The sequence below is a fragment of the Sycon ciliatum genome, chromosome 1, assembly GCF_964019385.1.
Source record: "Sycon ciliatum chromosome 1, ocSycCili1.1, whole genome shotgun sequence".
NCBI classification, from domain to species: Eukaryota; Metazoa; Porifera; class Calcarea; order Leucosolenida; family Sycettidae; genus Sycon; species Sycon ciliatum.
In genome coordinates this window covers 41,339,966-41,357,161 of record NC_088643.1, presented here as the reverse complement: position 1 = coordinate 41,357,161, position 17,196 = coordinate 41,339,966, and the positions used below count along the sequence as shown (strand labels likewise).

Here is a 17,196-nt window from a genome sequence, read left to right as displayed (position 1 = left end):
GCTGATTATACGGCCTCATCGTCATCGATCCCGGCCTGGTTCAAATATTGACGCCCTTTTCACTATACTATGTAGATGAAAGTCAAGATCAAGAATGCTTGAGTTCGAGTGGTGCTTATTATCAGATTAGTCTACTAGTTGTGGCTACACTGACTGTACTTGGTCTAGGTTTGTGTTCGATTTGTAGTCTGCCTTTGTCCTTTCCGAACACCAGGCAGTACATACGTTTTGCCTTGTATGCAGAGTGTGAAGGGCTTGCTACAGGACACCGGTTCTTCCAGCTCCATGTCTTTGGATTTTCTCGAGTTCAGAAGATTTTACATTAGTATCTAACTGAAATAGAATTTGAGATGGTTGCCTTCTGAGCAGCAGTGGAACTTGTGGACCTTTTAAAGAAACGAATAAAACGTTTCTGGAAGGCTTGGTTGCACACACTCTGCAACAGCATGGCCGCCTCGGACTTCCAGGCACAGTATTCTCAGCAGCTCTCTTCAGAAAGCATCTCCGAGTAAGAACCTACATTGTAGTGCTGCTTGTACCATGTTGTACAGTACACACAGAAAGCGTTGCTTCAAATCTCATCATTTCGATGAAAGAATTTTTTATTCATTAAAAGTTGAGGGGGTTGAAACATCAACCTATGATTAAATAATTTGAGTTGAAACATATTTTTCGTGTTGGAAATTAGTGATCCTAATGTGGGGAGGTACAGGAGCGTGTCACTTACCCGCCGGTCGGTCATCCGGCATGCGGGTTATCCGACAGGGTGTTCATGTAGCCGGCTCAAGCTTTCCAGTGTGTTCCATGCAAACTGTTTTGATACCCTAAACATTGTCTTGTTATAAAGTGGGTTCATATTGATGTGCGAAATTAATAAACACGAGTGTCCGATACGAAAAGAATGCCAAAATAACGGTACATGGACATGTGCGACCATCTTTACTTATAAAAGAGAGGCACCTGTGACGTGTGTCTGTGTGTGTGTGTGTGTGTGTGTCACGCTCCTTATAAAGAAGAGGCACCTGTGACGTGTGTTTTTGTGTCACGCTGAAGCGCTGCGGAGCAGCGCTGCCCTGAGCACGCGAAGCGTGCGAACAGTGTAGCACAGTGTAGCTAGCGGCCGCAGAAGCACTGAGCACGCGAAGCGTGCGAACGAAGCGTGCGAATCGTGTAGCTAGCGGAAGCAGCCACAGAAGCACTGAGCACGCGAAGCGTGCGAATCGTGTAGCCACCACCACGTGCTGAGCACGCGAAGTGTGCGAACAGTGTAGGTGGTAACAGACACGATCAGTACGAGTAGCAGTAGCAGCCGCGCGCAGAAGCACTGACCACGCGAAGCGTGCGAATCATGTAGCCACCTAGCCTAGGCCATAGGCATAGGTAGCACTACTACTAGCAGCCTGGTGCGACGTTAAATAAACTTCTACAACAACAACCGCACAAGCGCTGCGGACCACGTGAACCGTTCTCTGCAAATAGAAACATCTGCAACAAAAGGATACAAAAGATCTGCACTGACTGCACTCTGCATCTGATCTGCAGTGAAGAGCGCATCGCACATTTGTTCATAAGTTTATGAATTTTTTGAGCCGCTTCATCCGCCACCAGGTGATGGACAACCCTGACCAGCCTCCTGAAGGCGTAACAGACGTCCCTCCTTCTCCTTCCAACGATGAAGAACCTCCCTCACCAGGACTTCAGCGGTCTGGCCACCACCACGTGCTGAGCACGTGTGCTGTTCACGTACTTGCTTCACCCGCATGCCACATTCGGCCAGGCAACGCTGGCCGGTGGTGCTGCTAGTGTATAATAAATTAATAATCATTGAGATGTATCGACTCGATATATTGGTGATAATTTAGCTTCAGGTATCCGGATTATTCACCCGGTCCCGAGGGTGTCAGATAACTGACACGCTACTGTTCTACAGTTCTGGGCAGAGAAACTCGACCTCATAAATAAAGTAGCGCAGCGCTCGAGTCGAGTGCAATAAATAGTGCCTGCAGTGTTACTAACTTAGGGTCGCGTAGCGCCCAGCGCTGTTTTATTCATGAGGTTGGAGTATGCCCTGCATGTATCATGATAGTTTGGCAAGAGTAGTCTGGACCGATGTACACTTCCAGCGCCACGGACCGATTCTAACGATTCTGATGTACGTGCGCGCAAGGGCCTAAAGGAGGGCTCTCCCAGCCTGTCCCGCTTAGTCCTGGCTGCTGCAGACACAGACCCATGAAGTAACCTATTGACCTTTTGAGCTGACCTCAATGCCTTGACCTGCTCTGCACATTGTTCCACAGTCAGTACGCTCGCAGCATCTTGCAGGCGAATCTGCCCAGCAAACTCCATAGGCTGACCAGACAGAAGTCACTGTTTCAAAACAGGATCCTGGTTCACCTCCGTGTGGCCACTTTGGCCCAACATTGCCAACAAGCAACGTAAATCCACCAGAAATACGTCCACCTCCCCTCGTCACTTCGGAGCTGGCAACGAACGAACTTGTAGTAACACTTTTCTTTGGCACCTCCAAATGCAGATTGCAATGCTCCATAAATGGTCTTGTTGTCCTTTTTGGATGTAGCATCCAGTAAAGACCAAACTGTGAATGCATCCTCATCCAGAAACAAAGGCATACGCTCTGCCCGAGTTTGCTTAAACTAAGTATGTAACGAGTTATCACCACGTTACATATTGTCCTTACTCTTTTCCATGATTGTTGCATTGTCTCACCATCCGAATTTAATTCCTAATTATTTTCCATTTCCCTTCAATACCGTAAGTAGTTACAGTAAAAGCTGGTGTAAGCAACCTCTCGTTTTAGCCACCACCTGCTCTTAACGACCGTTTTCCATGCACAGACAGTTCTACACAGACTCTGTGGGACCTGGTTCTAAAGGCCACCTGGCTTTAACAACCGCTTTTGCTTGCACCATGGGGTGGTCGCTTAAACCAGGTTTTACTGTACTTCACTTACATGTACTTTGAATGCTCTTTGATATTTCTTCGGTTCTTGTTAACGTACAGTCAACTTCGCCAATAACGACTGCGGATATAACGACAATTCGCGAATAACGACAGAGTTTCCATGCCCAGAGCAAAGTCCCATCCCACTGTAATACATAAAATGAGACTTCGGGTATAACGATACTTCGCGAATAAGGACACCTTTTTGATGCCCCGCCGAGTGTCGTTATAAGCGAAGTTGACTGTACGTCACTGCAATGCTCTACTCTAGATTGAACAATATTGATGATCATGTTCTCAACTCCTTATCAGTTTTGTGTGTTTGGCTTTGCTATACATGCTGTGTGTTCTGTGTGTTTGGCTTTGCTATACATGCTGTGTGTTCTGTGTGTTTGGCTTTGCTATACATGCTGTGTGTTCTGTGTGTTTGGCTTTGCTATACATGCTGTGTGTTCTGTGTGTTTGGCTTTGCTATACATGCTATGTGTGCATGACACAGGGCTGTCGAGCTGGAGTTTCAGTTGCTGGAAGCGATTTACTGTGATGAGCTTCAACTTGTACGAGATGAAAGGTGATTACATGTACCATTTGTTAATCAGTGGACCGTAATGTCGCGCATTAAAGCCGGGCTTATTCCTGTAGAAGCCAATGTCAGGGCTAGGCTTCTACTTGCATCAGGCTTCTATTCAAACCAGGTATTTATGTGTATATCAACACTAAAACCTGGCTTATGTGCCAGTAGTGTATATTGATAAGCAGGCTTGAATTCGAAACAGACTTCAAAATGAACTCGGATGGTAAGCCAATTAAATTATGGTGAAAAAAGAAGAAGGACAACATGTTACGAGTTATGACTAACTGTCCACCAACGTAACCAGATCTTATAACTTACAGTCAGCGAGTGCGACAAAATGGCACGAAACTGACCAGGAGTACTGAGACATTCGGCGACCTGACACCTAGCTCCAACACTTGGTGGACAGTTAGTCATAACTCGTAACATTTTGTCCTTCTTCTTTTTTCACTTCTATATGAGACAGGCTTTAATACATGACACTACGGTATGTCCAAACTAAAGCAAAGCCCTCGTTCCCAGCTCTGTTGTGTGCGAAAACCTATTTTATGCACGTACCATAGTTTTGCATAGGCAACTGCAATGGGACCTCACGATTAGGGACACCATAGGAGCCAACTTTCTTCATTGCACAGAGGATTCACTGCAGCGTATAAGGTACTAGTGGGCGGTGGTGGTGGTGGTGGTGGTGGCGGCTGTTTGCAGTGGCAATGGTGGGACTGGTACATGTATATTGAACCATGGCACCAAACGATCATTCCTGTAGATGGTCTCCTGTTTCCAGAATCCATTTCAACTTGATTGGGAGCAGTCAAGACTGAGTGAATGTGTCCTCACTGTGGGGTGTTCTGTGTTGAGAGGCATGTCCCTACGGCAGGTTTTACCGTCCGTCTTTACCAGGCATGCTGCTATGTTACTTGTAGAATCCTGCGCCTTCTACTTCAAGTACCTAAGTTCTGTTTTATGGTATTTGCTGGATTGTTGTGAAACCCATTGCTTTTATTATTATCTTTGATCTCTGTTACTTCCAGCGGTGGGAATGTATCCGGGTTTTCCTTGCTGCTGAAGCCCAGTGTTGGAGAGTGTGTGGATGAATGCTACGTCAGCATGGTGCTTGTAATAGACCTGCCAGAAAATGTAAGGATTAGACAACTGTGTCTTCGTGGTGGTGGTGGCGGTGGTGTTCTATTCGGATTGGTCCCATGCAGTGAGGCCATGATCACTGACCAGACGTACCGTATATTCTCTATTATAAGCACAGGTCTCCATTACAAGCGAAGTCTCTAATACTAGCACACTGTGAGCACTCTTCGAAACATTATACAGTGAAGTAAGCACAGTCTCCATTATTAGCATGATCTCGGTGGAAATCAGTGTTGCATGCATGATATCTACTAGCATGTATTTCTTCTTGCTCTGTATGGAGTTATTGATTGAAAAGATATAAGCACGGTCTCCAATATAAGCACGGTCTCCAGTATAAGCGCGGATTAGAGGTGTGTTGAAATAGAAGCACGGCGCTTAGAATAGAGAATATACGATATGTTAGGTTTGTAATGGGACTTCAAAGAACCACGAAATGTTCACTTTCATTAACCCTTTCCGTGCTAATGACGTCTATAGACGTCATGTGCGCTGTACGCCAAACGACTAATGACGTCTATAGACGTCATGAGATTTGCGCAGTACATCGCAGTGCATAGATCAGTATACAAACTTTCGTAACTCCGTCAAAAATAAGTCTATCGCGACAATAGATACACCGTTGGAAAGGTATTGAGCTCAGTTTTCCAGCAACATAAATATAAAGTTCTTCGCGATGGGAAAAAGATTGACGGAGCTGCGACGGTGTGAACACGGAATTCACGGCACTGAGCGATCGTGAATTTTTTTGTTCATGCATTCGCAGTTTTCTGTTGCGTGCCAGGGGATTTCCCTTGGCACAGCGCATGAGTAATAGACACCAGCGGAAGCACGTGGATCTCAGCTTTGCAGCGCAGTTTGAATAGTGAAAATCGGCTGAACTGGAACAAGAAACCGAAAAAGAATGTGAAATCGAGTTGCTGTGCCTTTCCGAGGCATCGTGAAGTAGTTTCGAGTGGACATCGAAGTTGCACCGCCGTGCATATTGAGATGAGAGCTACCAGGATGGATTCGCTTGGTCCTGATCTTTCCAACAAGCCCAGGATAGGGAAAATCCATCCAGGTGAACTGAATTGAGAGAAAAATTTGTCCGGACCTGTGCGCGAAAACGACACCAGGAGAGTCAGTGCGCTGGAAGGCAGTTTGCTGTAGTAAAAGGGGTCAGCACGGAAAGGGTTAATCTCCTTAAACTATGTGATTGATTTGTTCTATGCACTTTACTTTCTTCAACTCTTTTTTTTCATTACCTGATCAACATGCCCTCTGGTCTACTTTTTTTCTCCAGTATCCGTCTTCACCGCCCTCTGTGTCTGTCCGCTGCCCGCGTGGTTTGAGTGAGGAGCATGTGGAAAGGTGAGTTGAGGTTGAGTCAGCGTGTACGCTTGTGTGTTTTGTCGGTGAGTTGACGTTCAGTCAGCGTGTACTCTTGTGTGTTCTGTCGGTGAGTTGAGGTTGAGTCAGCGTGTACTCTTGTGTGTTTTGTCGGTGAGTTGATGTTGAGTCAGCGTGTACTCTTGTGTGTTCTGTCGGTGAGTTGAGGTTGAGTCAGCGTGTACTCTTGTGTGTTTTGTCGGTGAGTTGATGTTGAGTCAGCGTGTACTCTTGTGTGTTTTGTCGGTGAGTTGATGTTGAGTCAGCGTGTACTCTTGTGTGTTTTGTCGGTGAGTTGAGGTTGAGTCAGTGTGTACTCTTGTGTGTTTTGTCGGTGAGTTGAGGTTGAGTCAGCGTGTACTCTTGTGTGTTCTGTCGGTGAGTTGAGGTTGAGTCAGCGTGTACTCTTGTGTGTTCTGTCGGTGAGTTGAGGTTGAGTCAGCGTGTACTCTTGTGTGTTTTGTCGGTGACCGTGGCTCGGAAACACTACCGTATCCCGTGCACTAAAACTGTAATTTTCAACTTGATATCAACATGGCCGTGCCATTCTGAAAGCCCTCATGCATCTATAGTGCAGCTAGTGTGAGTCGTAGTTTGGATTCGAGCATTTGCCTTTTTTACCGGATTACTAGCACAGCATGCACCAGAATTACGAATGTCAGCACAATTTCCAACTTCACCAGGTCATAACTTTGGTCTCCTTCGCTTGATTTTCACAATCTAGGGCTCGTTGGAAAGCTCTTGGCGAGAGCAACGCCAGGGTACCAAGCTCCACTATCCAGTCGCCACAATTCCAGGCGCGGTAACACAGCAAAGTCGTCTCCAAGCCTGATATGCAAGCAAATTCATCCCATCAACGCCATGCCACTCTCCTTCATTGTAGAACGCTCAAATTTGTTTGAGACGATTCAAACCTCAGCCAACTACGTCATTATCATGTGCTCAGTCGACTAATCGCTCAAAGAGCACACGAAAAGGGATCCCCCCAAAGTGGAGAAGTGATCGATCAAAAATTTGAATTTGCCGAGGTAAGAATACGGCGCGCGATATCTTTGGTGTCCGCCATCGTATCTCTTCGGCGATTGTTGCATTGGATAGCTTGGAGTTTCCGCTACCAAATAGACCCTTCGATTGTTGAATTTGCACAAGAAACAGTGGAGTTATGAAGATATTACTGCAGGCCGGTAATAAAGGGTTAATCATGTGAAAAGGTTTCATGTAGTTGGCGGTTTCCAAGGTGTTCATGACTGTGGTCTTGGATGTGTGATTGTGCGTGCATGTGACTGTGTCTGTTCAGGATTCTGGCTGAAATGCGCACGAGTGCCGGTGAACACACTGGTAAAATTTACTTGCACAGCCTCATTGAAGTAAGCCGGCGTTTGTCTTGTGTGTAGGTGTGGGTGTGTAAGTGTGTGGGTGTGTGGTATGTGAGTGTGTAAGTGTGTGGGTGTGTAAGTGAGGTTGTGTACTGTATGGGTGTGGATATGTGGAGGTGTGGGTGTCAAACAAGCAGGTTATTGAATATTGATGTGGGTGTTTTTGCAGACCGGTTGGGATTGGCTCCAGTGCATACTTGTGTTACAGTGCTGGATTAATGCAGCTGGGGAATTCCCCTGATGGTACGTGGGCTGTCACTGGGTGTGAGAGCATGTCTGCAGAATGTGCATGATGCCACCAACATACTGCCATAGAAAGTTGTCCCATGCCGGTCTCACTACAGCACTATTGGGCGCCTGAGAACGGACTCCAGGAAAGCGATGCTCTTATGTTTCGAGACTCCAGCATCTTCGTTCTTATTCTGCGTTTGTACATTCACACAGTTACTGCATAGGTGCACTGTGCATGCAGTGTTACATGGAAACACACACACTGGTGTTTCTAAATCTTTGCCTCCAGCCTGGCACGTTCTAAATTGTTGTAACTTCATAGCCTGGATGTTGTTCTTCAGTGCCTGATGTTAGTGTAGCTGGCCTATGCTGTCATTCCTCGGCCGTCTCCATAGCTGCTTTAAAATTGCACTCTCGTTGGATATCTTTTCTGTGTTCCACTCTGTACTATGCCATAGAAGGCGAGGGAGAGCCTGAGCGATAACAATCGCCCCACAGGAGTGTGCCCGATTTGCAGAGTCGACTTTGAGGTAAAGGACAGTTGTAACATGTCATGCTACTTTTAATTCTTGTGTAGAGCCCAGTAACTGAGTAAGTACCGAATAGTACCGCATAGTACATGTATTAGACTACATATTGAAAGGTAGATATATACGTGAGTACACAGAAACTAATCCCAGTAAAACTGGGTCAAATTTTGATGGTCACCGCTGCTGTATATGCATGTTGTGTAGCCAATAGACTGATCTCCTTATTATTGTCTGGGTTCGAGCAAGGGGGTCTGGTTCTTTGCCTGAGCAGAATATGGACATTGCACCTCTACAAGGCCGTACTCTGGAGTGGAGAATGGGTCCCTTACAAGTTACAATGCCGTCTGGAGATGCTCCAATAAACTGGAACTGAGGATGGAGGACAGTGCCAGCTTTCCGCAGCACACCAGGGTTGCCATCCCCTTCCTTCTGCGTACAGTAAGCTTTGAGTGCCACATCCTCATGCATCTTTCCGTGTTTCCCTCCTCGGACACAGTCCAAACTGGGCGCGGGTCAAGTATTGACTCAAGGAACGTGTAAAAGCCACACTGTCGCCGAACAACAAGTTTTAAAAGTGCGAGGCTGTGATGGTGCGGCTATGGAGCTCCTTCCATAGCGGGTTCGAAGACTGGCCAACTATTCTTTGCTCCATAGAGGAGCATCTATCCAGGGGCAGAGTCCACTCTGGTCGAAGAGATGATGTGGAGTAGGCTGGCAAAGTGGGAGGGGAGGAAACGATGAAACCGGTGGGGAAGAAGCAGACTGTGCTGGTGGCATTCGAGGGTCTCTCTTCAACTGGTAGGACAATGAACTGCCACGAGGCGCCAAATGCTTTTGGTAGGATAGTCTTCAGTGTGAAGTTAATTGGCTGGGATCGAAGTGTATCGATGGAGGCTGCAGAATCTGACAAAAGAAAAGCACAAGTAAGACACAGTAACCAGCAGCCTTCACGCACTAGACCCAACTATGAGGCATTTTGAATTCACTGCCGTTGCTATCTTAGATCTCCAATCATCAATATCGGACCATAGACTACATCTTAGGAAGGTATAGATATTAAAAAAAACTATATCTTCTTGAGCGTGAGCAGCCCTTCTCACATTAAATATACCAGAAAATAGTTTACTTTGATGAACAGTCATACAGTCTCCCTGAGCCGGAGGGAGGGAGGGGGGGGGGGGGGGATATACACAGGTTCAAAATAACTCTACAGATCGCGCACACCTTGCTGCAGAGAGCGGAGCTTTGGCCCTCGTGCTTCGAAGAGGGAGCAATCCACTGCCCTGCGCTTGCGATCACTGGGAAGCTTAGGCTTTTTAAACGTCATCCCCATCACTGGCTCTGGTGTAACGTTTCTGGAACGAATGCCCCATTGCTGTGACTGGGAAGTCACCGACTGAGGACCAGGGAGCACGTCATATGTCTTCCTGGGCGAGAGATGTTCAAGTACCAGAAGCAGCGCGGACACGTGCTGGCAAAGACCACCATCACCACCAGCCGGGCGTCCAGCACACGGTGTTTCCAACACCATGCACACCTCCCACATGTCTTCACTATCCTTTTCTAGGTCTTCACACCGCTCCACGAACACCACACGCTGGTCATACTTTGTATTCTTCCTCTGGGATGCCGAGCACCTAGACTTCACAGAGCACTGATCGCCACTGCGACATATGGTCACGTCGTGTATGTAGCCTCCAAAGAAAAAATGGTGGCCTCTCCGCAGTGTCTTCTGCGAGAGGATCAACTCCTCTCTGTCGCTGCCACCCGTAGGCTTTCCCATCTTCGCCAGGTGTCCAAGTATGGCTGCTGTTGTAACAGCAGGCAAATCAGATGTGTCTGAGGTCCGACCAGACGTTGGGAAATCTATTTTTCGACTGCAGAGCCTGCTGATCGCGATCGTGACTTAGGAGAATAAGGGTTGCCTTCATAGAATATGGCCCTGGAGAAGAAATGGCAGAACGGGTAACTGTATCTTCTGCACTGAGCTCGAGAGGAAAGGAATACAGTCTGCAGTAGCCAAATAAATCTCACAACACGATTCACGACTCAAACATTTCGAAAACAAAACAAAATCACCTCCTCAGTAAGTCCTGTTTGCGGCCCGAGATCTTTCCCCCTTGCGCCTTCAAAAAATCCTGCAGCTGCTTCACTGTCCATGTCTCACTTACTCTTTGCTTGTACCAGCAGGAGGTTCAGCACCGTTCGAAGCCATCGCAAACCACAAAACAAAATTGAAACACACTGCCATGGATGCTGTCACGTTCAAAAACTTAAAAGGTTGCCCCCGTGCTCGAACCCAGTATAGTAAGGGGATCGGTCTATTGACAGTAGCACTCGTAGCAGACTACCGTATTTTCCGGAGTATAGTGCGCACCTTTGTATAACGCGCACCCCCAATCTTCATTGGGGGTGCGCACTTCAATCTTCATTGAAGTACATGCATTTCATATTCGGAGCATAGTGCGCACCTGCGATTTCGGGCCTAAAATAGCACATCTAAAGTGCGCACTATACTCCGAAAAATACGGTACCCAGAAATTCCCTAAAAAATCGAATTTTTAAATTCATATCGAGTGCTACATCAGTTGAAAGAGCATGAATAGCTGCAAAATCTCTGAAATTTTTGTCTCGATCTGACCAGCCGTTCAAGAGTTATGGCCGAAAATGTGCCCTTGCAAGGAAAGATTTTTTGTTGCACGCTGTCATTTTTTGGCAGCACTGTATTCGAATCTGGGCAGACCGTGTGCAACTTGTCGTATCATGGAAAACGCGAAAGTGTGCAGAATTTTGCTCCAAGTCCAAAAAATCACGTTTTTTAGCCATGTATTGGGCTGCACGACTTTTACCAGCACCCTCGTGACGTTGCAGATATGTAGCTTGATTATTGTAGTTGACGTTGATTTAGTGACTTTGGCAAGTTTGAGTCGTGTCAAGAAGTCAGGTAGGATTCAGTACTGGGCAGTAGTGGAACGTGAGTGGTAGTTTTTTCCGATTTTTTAGGGTATCCTGGATTTGGTGTGCAGCGCTGTGGAAATGGCTTGCCGTGGAGGTCCCAGCACTGGATGTTGTATCAAAGGTGCGACCTCGTAGCACGTGCTAAACCTAAAAAAATTAAAAAAATGACTTGGGTCTGTGGGAGTCTGTGAAAGAACGCCCACTCGTGCCGTTGTGACAGATTCCAGGGCCACGTTGAGGGGCCCTATCCCACCACCCATGGCTGCTTCTGGACTTTTTTTAGGTTTGGATCCCGCGCACGGACAGAATGGGCAAGAAAATGTGAAAAAAATTGTAAATGCATTTTTTGGGCTCCTGGGTGGCTCGCACACCGTAGCACTATGCCGGAATTTTGAGTTTTTCCGGCCTGGAAAGCCTGTCAGTGAGGCGCAAGAACTTTTAAATCATGTCCAGATGGCCAGCATAGTGGCAGGAGTGTGTGGTGAAATTTCACTCAAATCCATTGAGAGACACCAAAGTTACGGTCAATTGAATGCCACTTGAAATTAATCGTTGTTCTTATCAAGTGCGCTGTGTGTCGCTGTGTCATTCCCTCTCTGGGCTGGTGGTGTCTCCATATGCCGATGCGTACAGGAGGGTGACAAGTTCCTCAAGACGATCTGCTATCACTTCTTTCACATTGCCTGTCTGACTGGCTATTGTGAACACTGGCTGGGGCAGCTAAAGGAGAAGGCGGAGGACGAGGACGCAATTCCCTACCGCCATGCTTCTGACAATACAACAGATAGTGACAAGGTATGATGTTACGGTATTTGTGATTCTTTTCTATGTGGGTGTGTGGGCAACTAAGCGTACCTCTTGACTTATGTGTGAAGTTGTACCTGGGGTTGGAATCATAGCCTTTTTTCATTGCCATTGTTTGGTGTACTTCAATCAGAAGTATATTATTTCTGATGACTGGCTGATCTGGTGATGTTTTCCTTATGATGCTCTGTGTAGATGCCATGTCCAGTGTGCAGAACATGCTTGTCAGTAACACCGGAAGAGATTCAAAAGCTGGCCAGCGACACCTCTGCGGTGTATGGTGCTGACGACATGGTAATTTACACTGATTACTACTACTAGTATACGGCATGTGCCCTAACAGCATACACACACTTGTATGAGTATGTACCCACCCGAGCGAGCACTCTCACACACACACACACACACACACACACACACACACACACACACACACACACACACACACACTCTCTCTCTCTCTCTCTCTCTCTCTCTCTCTCATGCTTGCACCCACCCGCGAGCGTGCGCACGCACGCATCTGTCTCTTTTTTCCTGCTTTGAATTGCCGGTTGCTGGCAGCTATTGCACTGGGGAGTAGAGGTACTTCAAGTAGTGCTGTATATGGCTATTGACATAACCGTTAGTCCGGTATCCTTTAAATTAAAGGGCATGCGATTCGAAAGGCATGATATGACTTTGAAGACTTGCGTTGCACGGGTGTGACCTGGTAGCAGTGACCACCAATGGGACCGGAATATCGCTGCCTTTCAACACAGGTTGTCTCTAACACCAGGGTCATCCATGTACATTCACTAAATTTGGTTGGAAAACAATAGTTGTCTCACGGACCCAGTCTTAACCAAGTTTTACCTGTACTCACATGTTTTCTGAACGTGTGTGTGTGAAAGATTTATTTTACAAGGTACATTGTCTAAAGTTGCATCTGCTCTCATCTTCTTTTTTTTACAGCATTTTGTTTTCCGCCCATCGGAGGATCAACGGCGTCAACAGGTGGAGATGGAAGCGCTGAAGAAGCAACAGGAAGCAAAGGGAGGCCAGATTGACAAGAGCGTGAACAACACTGTGCAAATGTTCGATCTAGCAGCAATGGTGCAGGTAACCACTATTTCACTCTACCACTAGGGCCAGAATATGTGGTTTTGTCTCCCCTCCGCACCTGCCATCCACATACAAGTAGTTACTGCCACTACAAATACAGTTTGGCAAGTGAAATCCAGGCCAATGTTGCACTTTCAGAGTCACGAGCCGATTTTGATGTCACCGTGTGTGTGTGTGTGTGTGTGTGTGTGTGTGTGTGTGTGTGTGTGTGTGTGTGTTCTGTGCTACTAGTAGATAGATTGATCAGGACTTTATGGCCGAGTGGCCTTTGGCATTGCAAGTGCGCATCAGTCTGCATTTCACTTGCCAGAACCGTAGTAGAGTTAGAGTGAAACCTGTCTAAGGCGACCCCTCAAGGGACGAGAAAAAGTGGTCGCCATGGCCAGGTGGTCTTCTTATCCAGGTTCAGTGGGTCACATGACCATATCCACATGTGATACATCATTTTGATCAGTGTATCACAGTGCACACACCTAGGCTACTGTGACCTATGCTACTCTAGCACGACCCATTTGCCTGGGGTGCTCAGACCTGTCAAGTGTCGTGCATGCACCATGTGTAGATCTACCATGCATGCATGGTGCACCATGCTGCGATGCAATGCGTACATTTACATGTACATGTACTAGCACTGTGCAACGCGGTCGCGGGTGGGTGGTCGTCGGTCGCGTTGAGCGAGTGGTCGCTTTATCCGAGCTGTTTTGAATGTGAATGCGTCCGTGACAAGGAAAAGTGGTCGCCATATCCGAGTGGTCGCCATTACAGGTTTTACTGTACACCTCTAACAACACTTGTGATGTCTTCATTCTGTACATTGTACTGTTAATACTTGTAGTACAAGTCATGTACATGTACAGTGCGTATCGGTTATAGTGTGGTCGTATACAAGAATATACTGCTTGCAAGAATGAACACTCTTTTTTTCATAATCATAACACATATTTTATGTGTATATTTATTCTTACAAGCAGTATTATCGCATAGTAGAATATATCGGCCCTAAGAATGGATTTTGTGTAGCAAAATATGCCAGATTAGCGCAAAGTGTATCGCCTGTAGTAATAACATCTGTGCTCTGTGCTCTGTGCATACTCAATACAATAATTCAACACAAAAAGAGAGTTATGTCCAAGGGAGCATTGGAGAATCACTTTTTCTGTCCAGTCGGACTCTTTCTTTCGACTTCTCTCGTATCCGCTGCTCCGCAGTCGCCTAGCACGACCGCGAGTCTGATTGATCCGTGTGTACGTGTCCACATGCCAAACGTGCGCGCATATGATATGTCACACGTGATTTATTGTGTGTAAGAAATATCGGCAATACGAATCAAATGTCGTTTTTCAAACACCCACGCTATAACCGATACCTACTGTACTCTGAAACTGTACGTTGATAGTGTGTATGATCTACCAGGGACTAGTAGTAGTAGTAGTATCTAGGGAGATGGCATAGGCGAGTGGAATGTGAAACGATGTGGGTTTCTGTTCGCTCCCGGGCCCTCTGTTCAGGTCGCTCCATGGGGCAGGGTCGATTTATTCACGCTCACGCCTGGCGTCGCTGATCTCAGCCGCATTTGGGATCGGCAAGTCAAAGCTACGATCACGACCTGCCTAGACCAAGGATCGCATACTGGAATGGTGGATGTTCGAAGCGCACGTCATCTCGTGTACTATTGTCCTGTGTTATCTGCATTGATGCTATGACTCTATCTGCACACAACATTCTCTCTCCCTAATTGTTGTCCATATCCAGGTGTTGATCGTATGTTTGTCTTCTATTTTGCTTTCAGACATCATCCACTGACCAACAGCAGCAGGACAGTAGCAAAGGTGGTGATAGCCTGCAGTGTCCAGGGGGATCAGCTGTTTCAACGCCCGGCAATGGTAGCAGAAGCAGTAGCCCCAATCTCACCACATCCTCTGTGCAGTCAACCACAGCAGCAACAGACATCCAGAGTGTTGATACAGTGGATAGTGGAGAGCGTTGTGATGTGTCAGCGGGCGAACCAGCAACAACAGTAGATGTGCCTCCTACTCGCCAGCAACAGGCTCCTGCTCATCACAGTAAACCTCGGGGGAAACGACCAGAGAAAGAGCAATCGGGTCAATCCAAAGGGAATCGAAGTGTCGCAGATTGTGATCGACACAACGATGATCCCCATCATCGAAGAGGTGGTCGTGGTAGCGGCGGTTATGGTGGTGGTCGTGGTGGTGGTGGTGGTAGTGGCCATAGTGGCCGAGGTGGTAACCATGGGAGTGAACGTGGTGGTCGAGGCGGTGGTCGGCATGGTCGCGGAGGAGCCCGTGACCGTAACTCAGGGAGAGGTGGAGGCGGTGGCGGTAGCGGACCAGACAGAGAACATGCACAATCAGAAACGTCGCTCCACTCTGACAGCGGTAAGAAGAGTGGGGGTGGTAGTCCCTCGATTCCCAACAGATCGGCTAACTCTCAGCACAGTAGGCAGCAGCAGCAGCACGGTAGCAGGCAATCTGCTGGTGGTGTGCGATGTGAACGGCGAACTGGCAGTGAGCGCGATCACCGGGATGACTGCGACAGAGGTGTTTCTGCTTCTGGTCCGCTCAGGAAAGATGGTATGCCAGTGAAAGAATCTGGAAAACCTGACAGAACTACTGATGGCGCGGGCATGCACGACTCTGGAAGTGCTGAAGCAAGTCAACATGCTGCACCGGGTACTGGTAAGCAGTCTGCCGTTGCTGCTGCTGTGGGAGAGTCGAGAGAGGACACTGCTGCTGCTCACACCAGCAAGTCTGCTACTCCTCCTGCTGCTGGTGCTGCTCCTGAGAGATCTAGACGACAGCGCCATCGACACAGACCAGGCAAGTCGGCTGAATTTACTAACGGCGTTGACAGGAAGGATACCAGTACGGCTAAGACGAAAGCTGAAGAGAAACAGAGGCCTAGCCAGAAGGCATCCCCCGCATGCTCTCCTGACAGATCGCCAACAACGGCAGCGAAAGCTGTACCACCGTCATCAGATAGTGTCCCACCTACTAATGAACGGAGGAAATGTGTTCGACCTCCTCCTGGTTTCACGTAAGAGACCTCCTGCAGTATTAGACTGGTGGTGGTGTTAGCAATGTGGAATTCAATGTGGAATTCAATGTGGAATTCCAACTCTATGATCCTGTTATCGATGAGTTGTGCTCGGAGATGGTGGTCAGACCAGTTAGCTGCCTGTGACCAGTGTTATCTGGTTCTCTTGTCTGTGCTGGTCATCATTGACCCAGTACAGTAGCTGTGTCTTACACAAGACTGCCATCATAGAGATGATTCTATTTCATGACAGTTTAGAATTTCCCAAATCTGACTCTTACTTTCAAGGTCTCGCATACTTCAAACATGGACACTTATTTATGGTTCTATTGAGTAAGTCCTCGGCCTCTGACCAGCTTTTTCTGTCTTTCTTTTTTTAGTGTCTGATTGTCGTGGAGTTGTTGGTAATTTTCTCCCCAGTGTTATCTGGTTCTCTTGTCTGTGCTGGTCATCATTCACCGAGTACAGTAGCTGTGTCTTACACAAGGCAGTCGTCATAGAGATGATTCTATTTCATGACAGTTTCGAATTTCCCAAATCTGACTCTTACTGTGTAGTTCTCGTAATACTTCAAAATTACACGGACACTTATTTATGGTTCTATTCAGGGAGTAGTACACTATGGTATTGTACTAGTCCCTGGTTCTATTGAGTAAATCTAGATAATGCCTATCAGTTCCCAGGCGTGTTACGGTGTGATTGACTCGCACCTTATCTGCGTATACCGGGTAGTCCTCTTAGCAGCCGCAATGCGGCATCATTCTATGCAGAACAGAGTGTGCGACTTATTGTTGAGTTCTCGAGAGTAGACTGCGCATCCCGACTCGATTTACATGTGTGATTTTCTTTTCTTTTGTGGCCTCGTCAAGGCTACTTCAAGCTGCGTTTACATGAGAGTTTTCAACCCGTCATGAACACAGATTGACCTGAGCGTTTTAGGCCGATACTCGAAAAACGCCGTTTGCAGGAAGAACGACACGTTTACGTTCGTTCCGTCTTCACATTGCATTGCATAAATTCACCGATCCAACACCATTCTCGTGCACACCAGTAGATTAAAAAATCACACGTTTGCTGTGATATTAGGGAGGTT

At 47.2% G+C, this 17,196-nt stretch overlaps 1 protein-coding gene across 5 annotated transcripts; it reads left to right on the top strand.

Annotated features, from left to right (window-relative positions):
• Window positions 1–27: 27 nt before the first annotated feature.
• On the top strand, window positions 28–16,778 carry LOC135826331 (E3 ubiquitin-protein ligase RNF25-like). Of its 5 annotated transcripts, none has more exons than XM_065338956.1 (10): window positions 28–508; window positions 3,461–3,532; window positions 4,567–4,672; window positions 5,964–6,031; window positions 7,347–7,416; window positions 8,118–8,186; window positions 11,778–11,939; window positions 12,144–12,242; window positions 12,900–13,046; window positions 14,839–16,778. In XM_065338956.1, the coding sequence occupies exons 1-10, from the start codon at window positions 447–449 to the stop codon at window positions 16,105–16,107; spliced, it is 2,124 nt and encodes a 707-aa protein (XP_065195028.1). In that variant the 5' UTR covers window positions 28–446; the 3' UTR covers window positions 16,108–16,778. The 5 variants fall into 5 exon arrangements, with proteins under 5 accessions (XP_065195028.1, XP_065195022.1, XP_065195034.1 ...); XM_065338950.1 differs by having other exon boundaries at window positions 8,115–8,186; XM_065338962.1 differs by lacking the exon at window positions 28–508 and adding an exon at window positions 3,014–3,109 and having other exon boundaries at window positions 8,115–8,186.
• The last annotated feature ends 418 nt before the right edge of the window (window positions 16,779–17,196 follow it).

Bases quoted from the DNA above. Each gene is read 5' to 3' on its own strand.
- LOC135826331 (XM_065338950.1), top strand. From the start codon at position 447: ATGGCCGCCTCGGACTTCCAGGCACAGTATTCTCAGCAGCTCTCTTCA. The intron at 3,533-4,566 runs GTGATTACATGT...TGTTACTTCCAG, and splicing joins CAACTTGTACGAGATGAAAG to CGGTGGGAATGTATCCGGGT. The intron at 13,047-14,838 runs GTAACCACTATT...TTTTGCTTTCAG, and splicing joins ATCTAGCAGCAATGGTGCAG to ACATCATCCACTGACCAACA.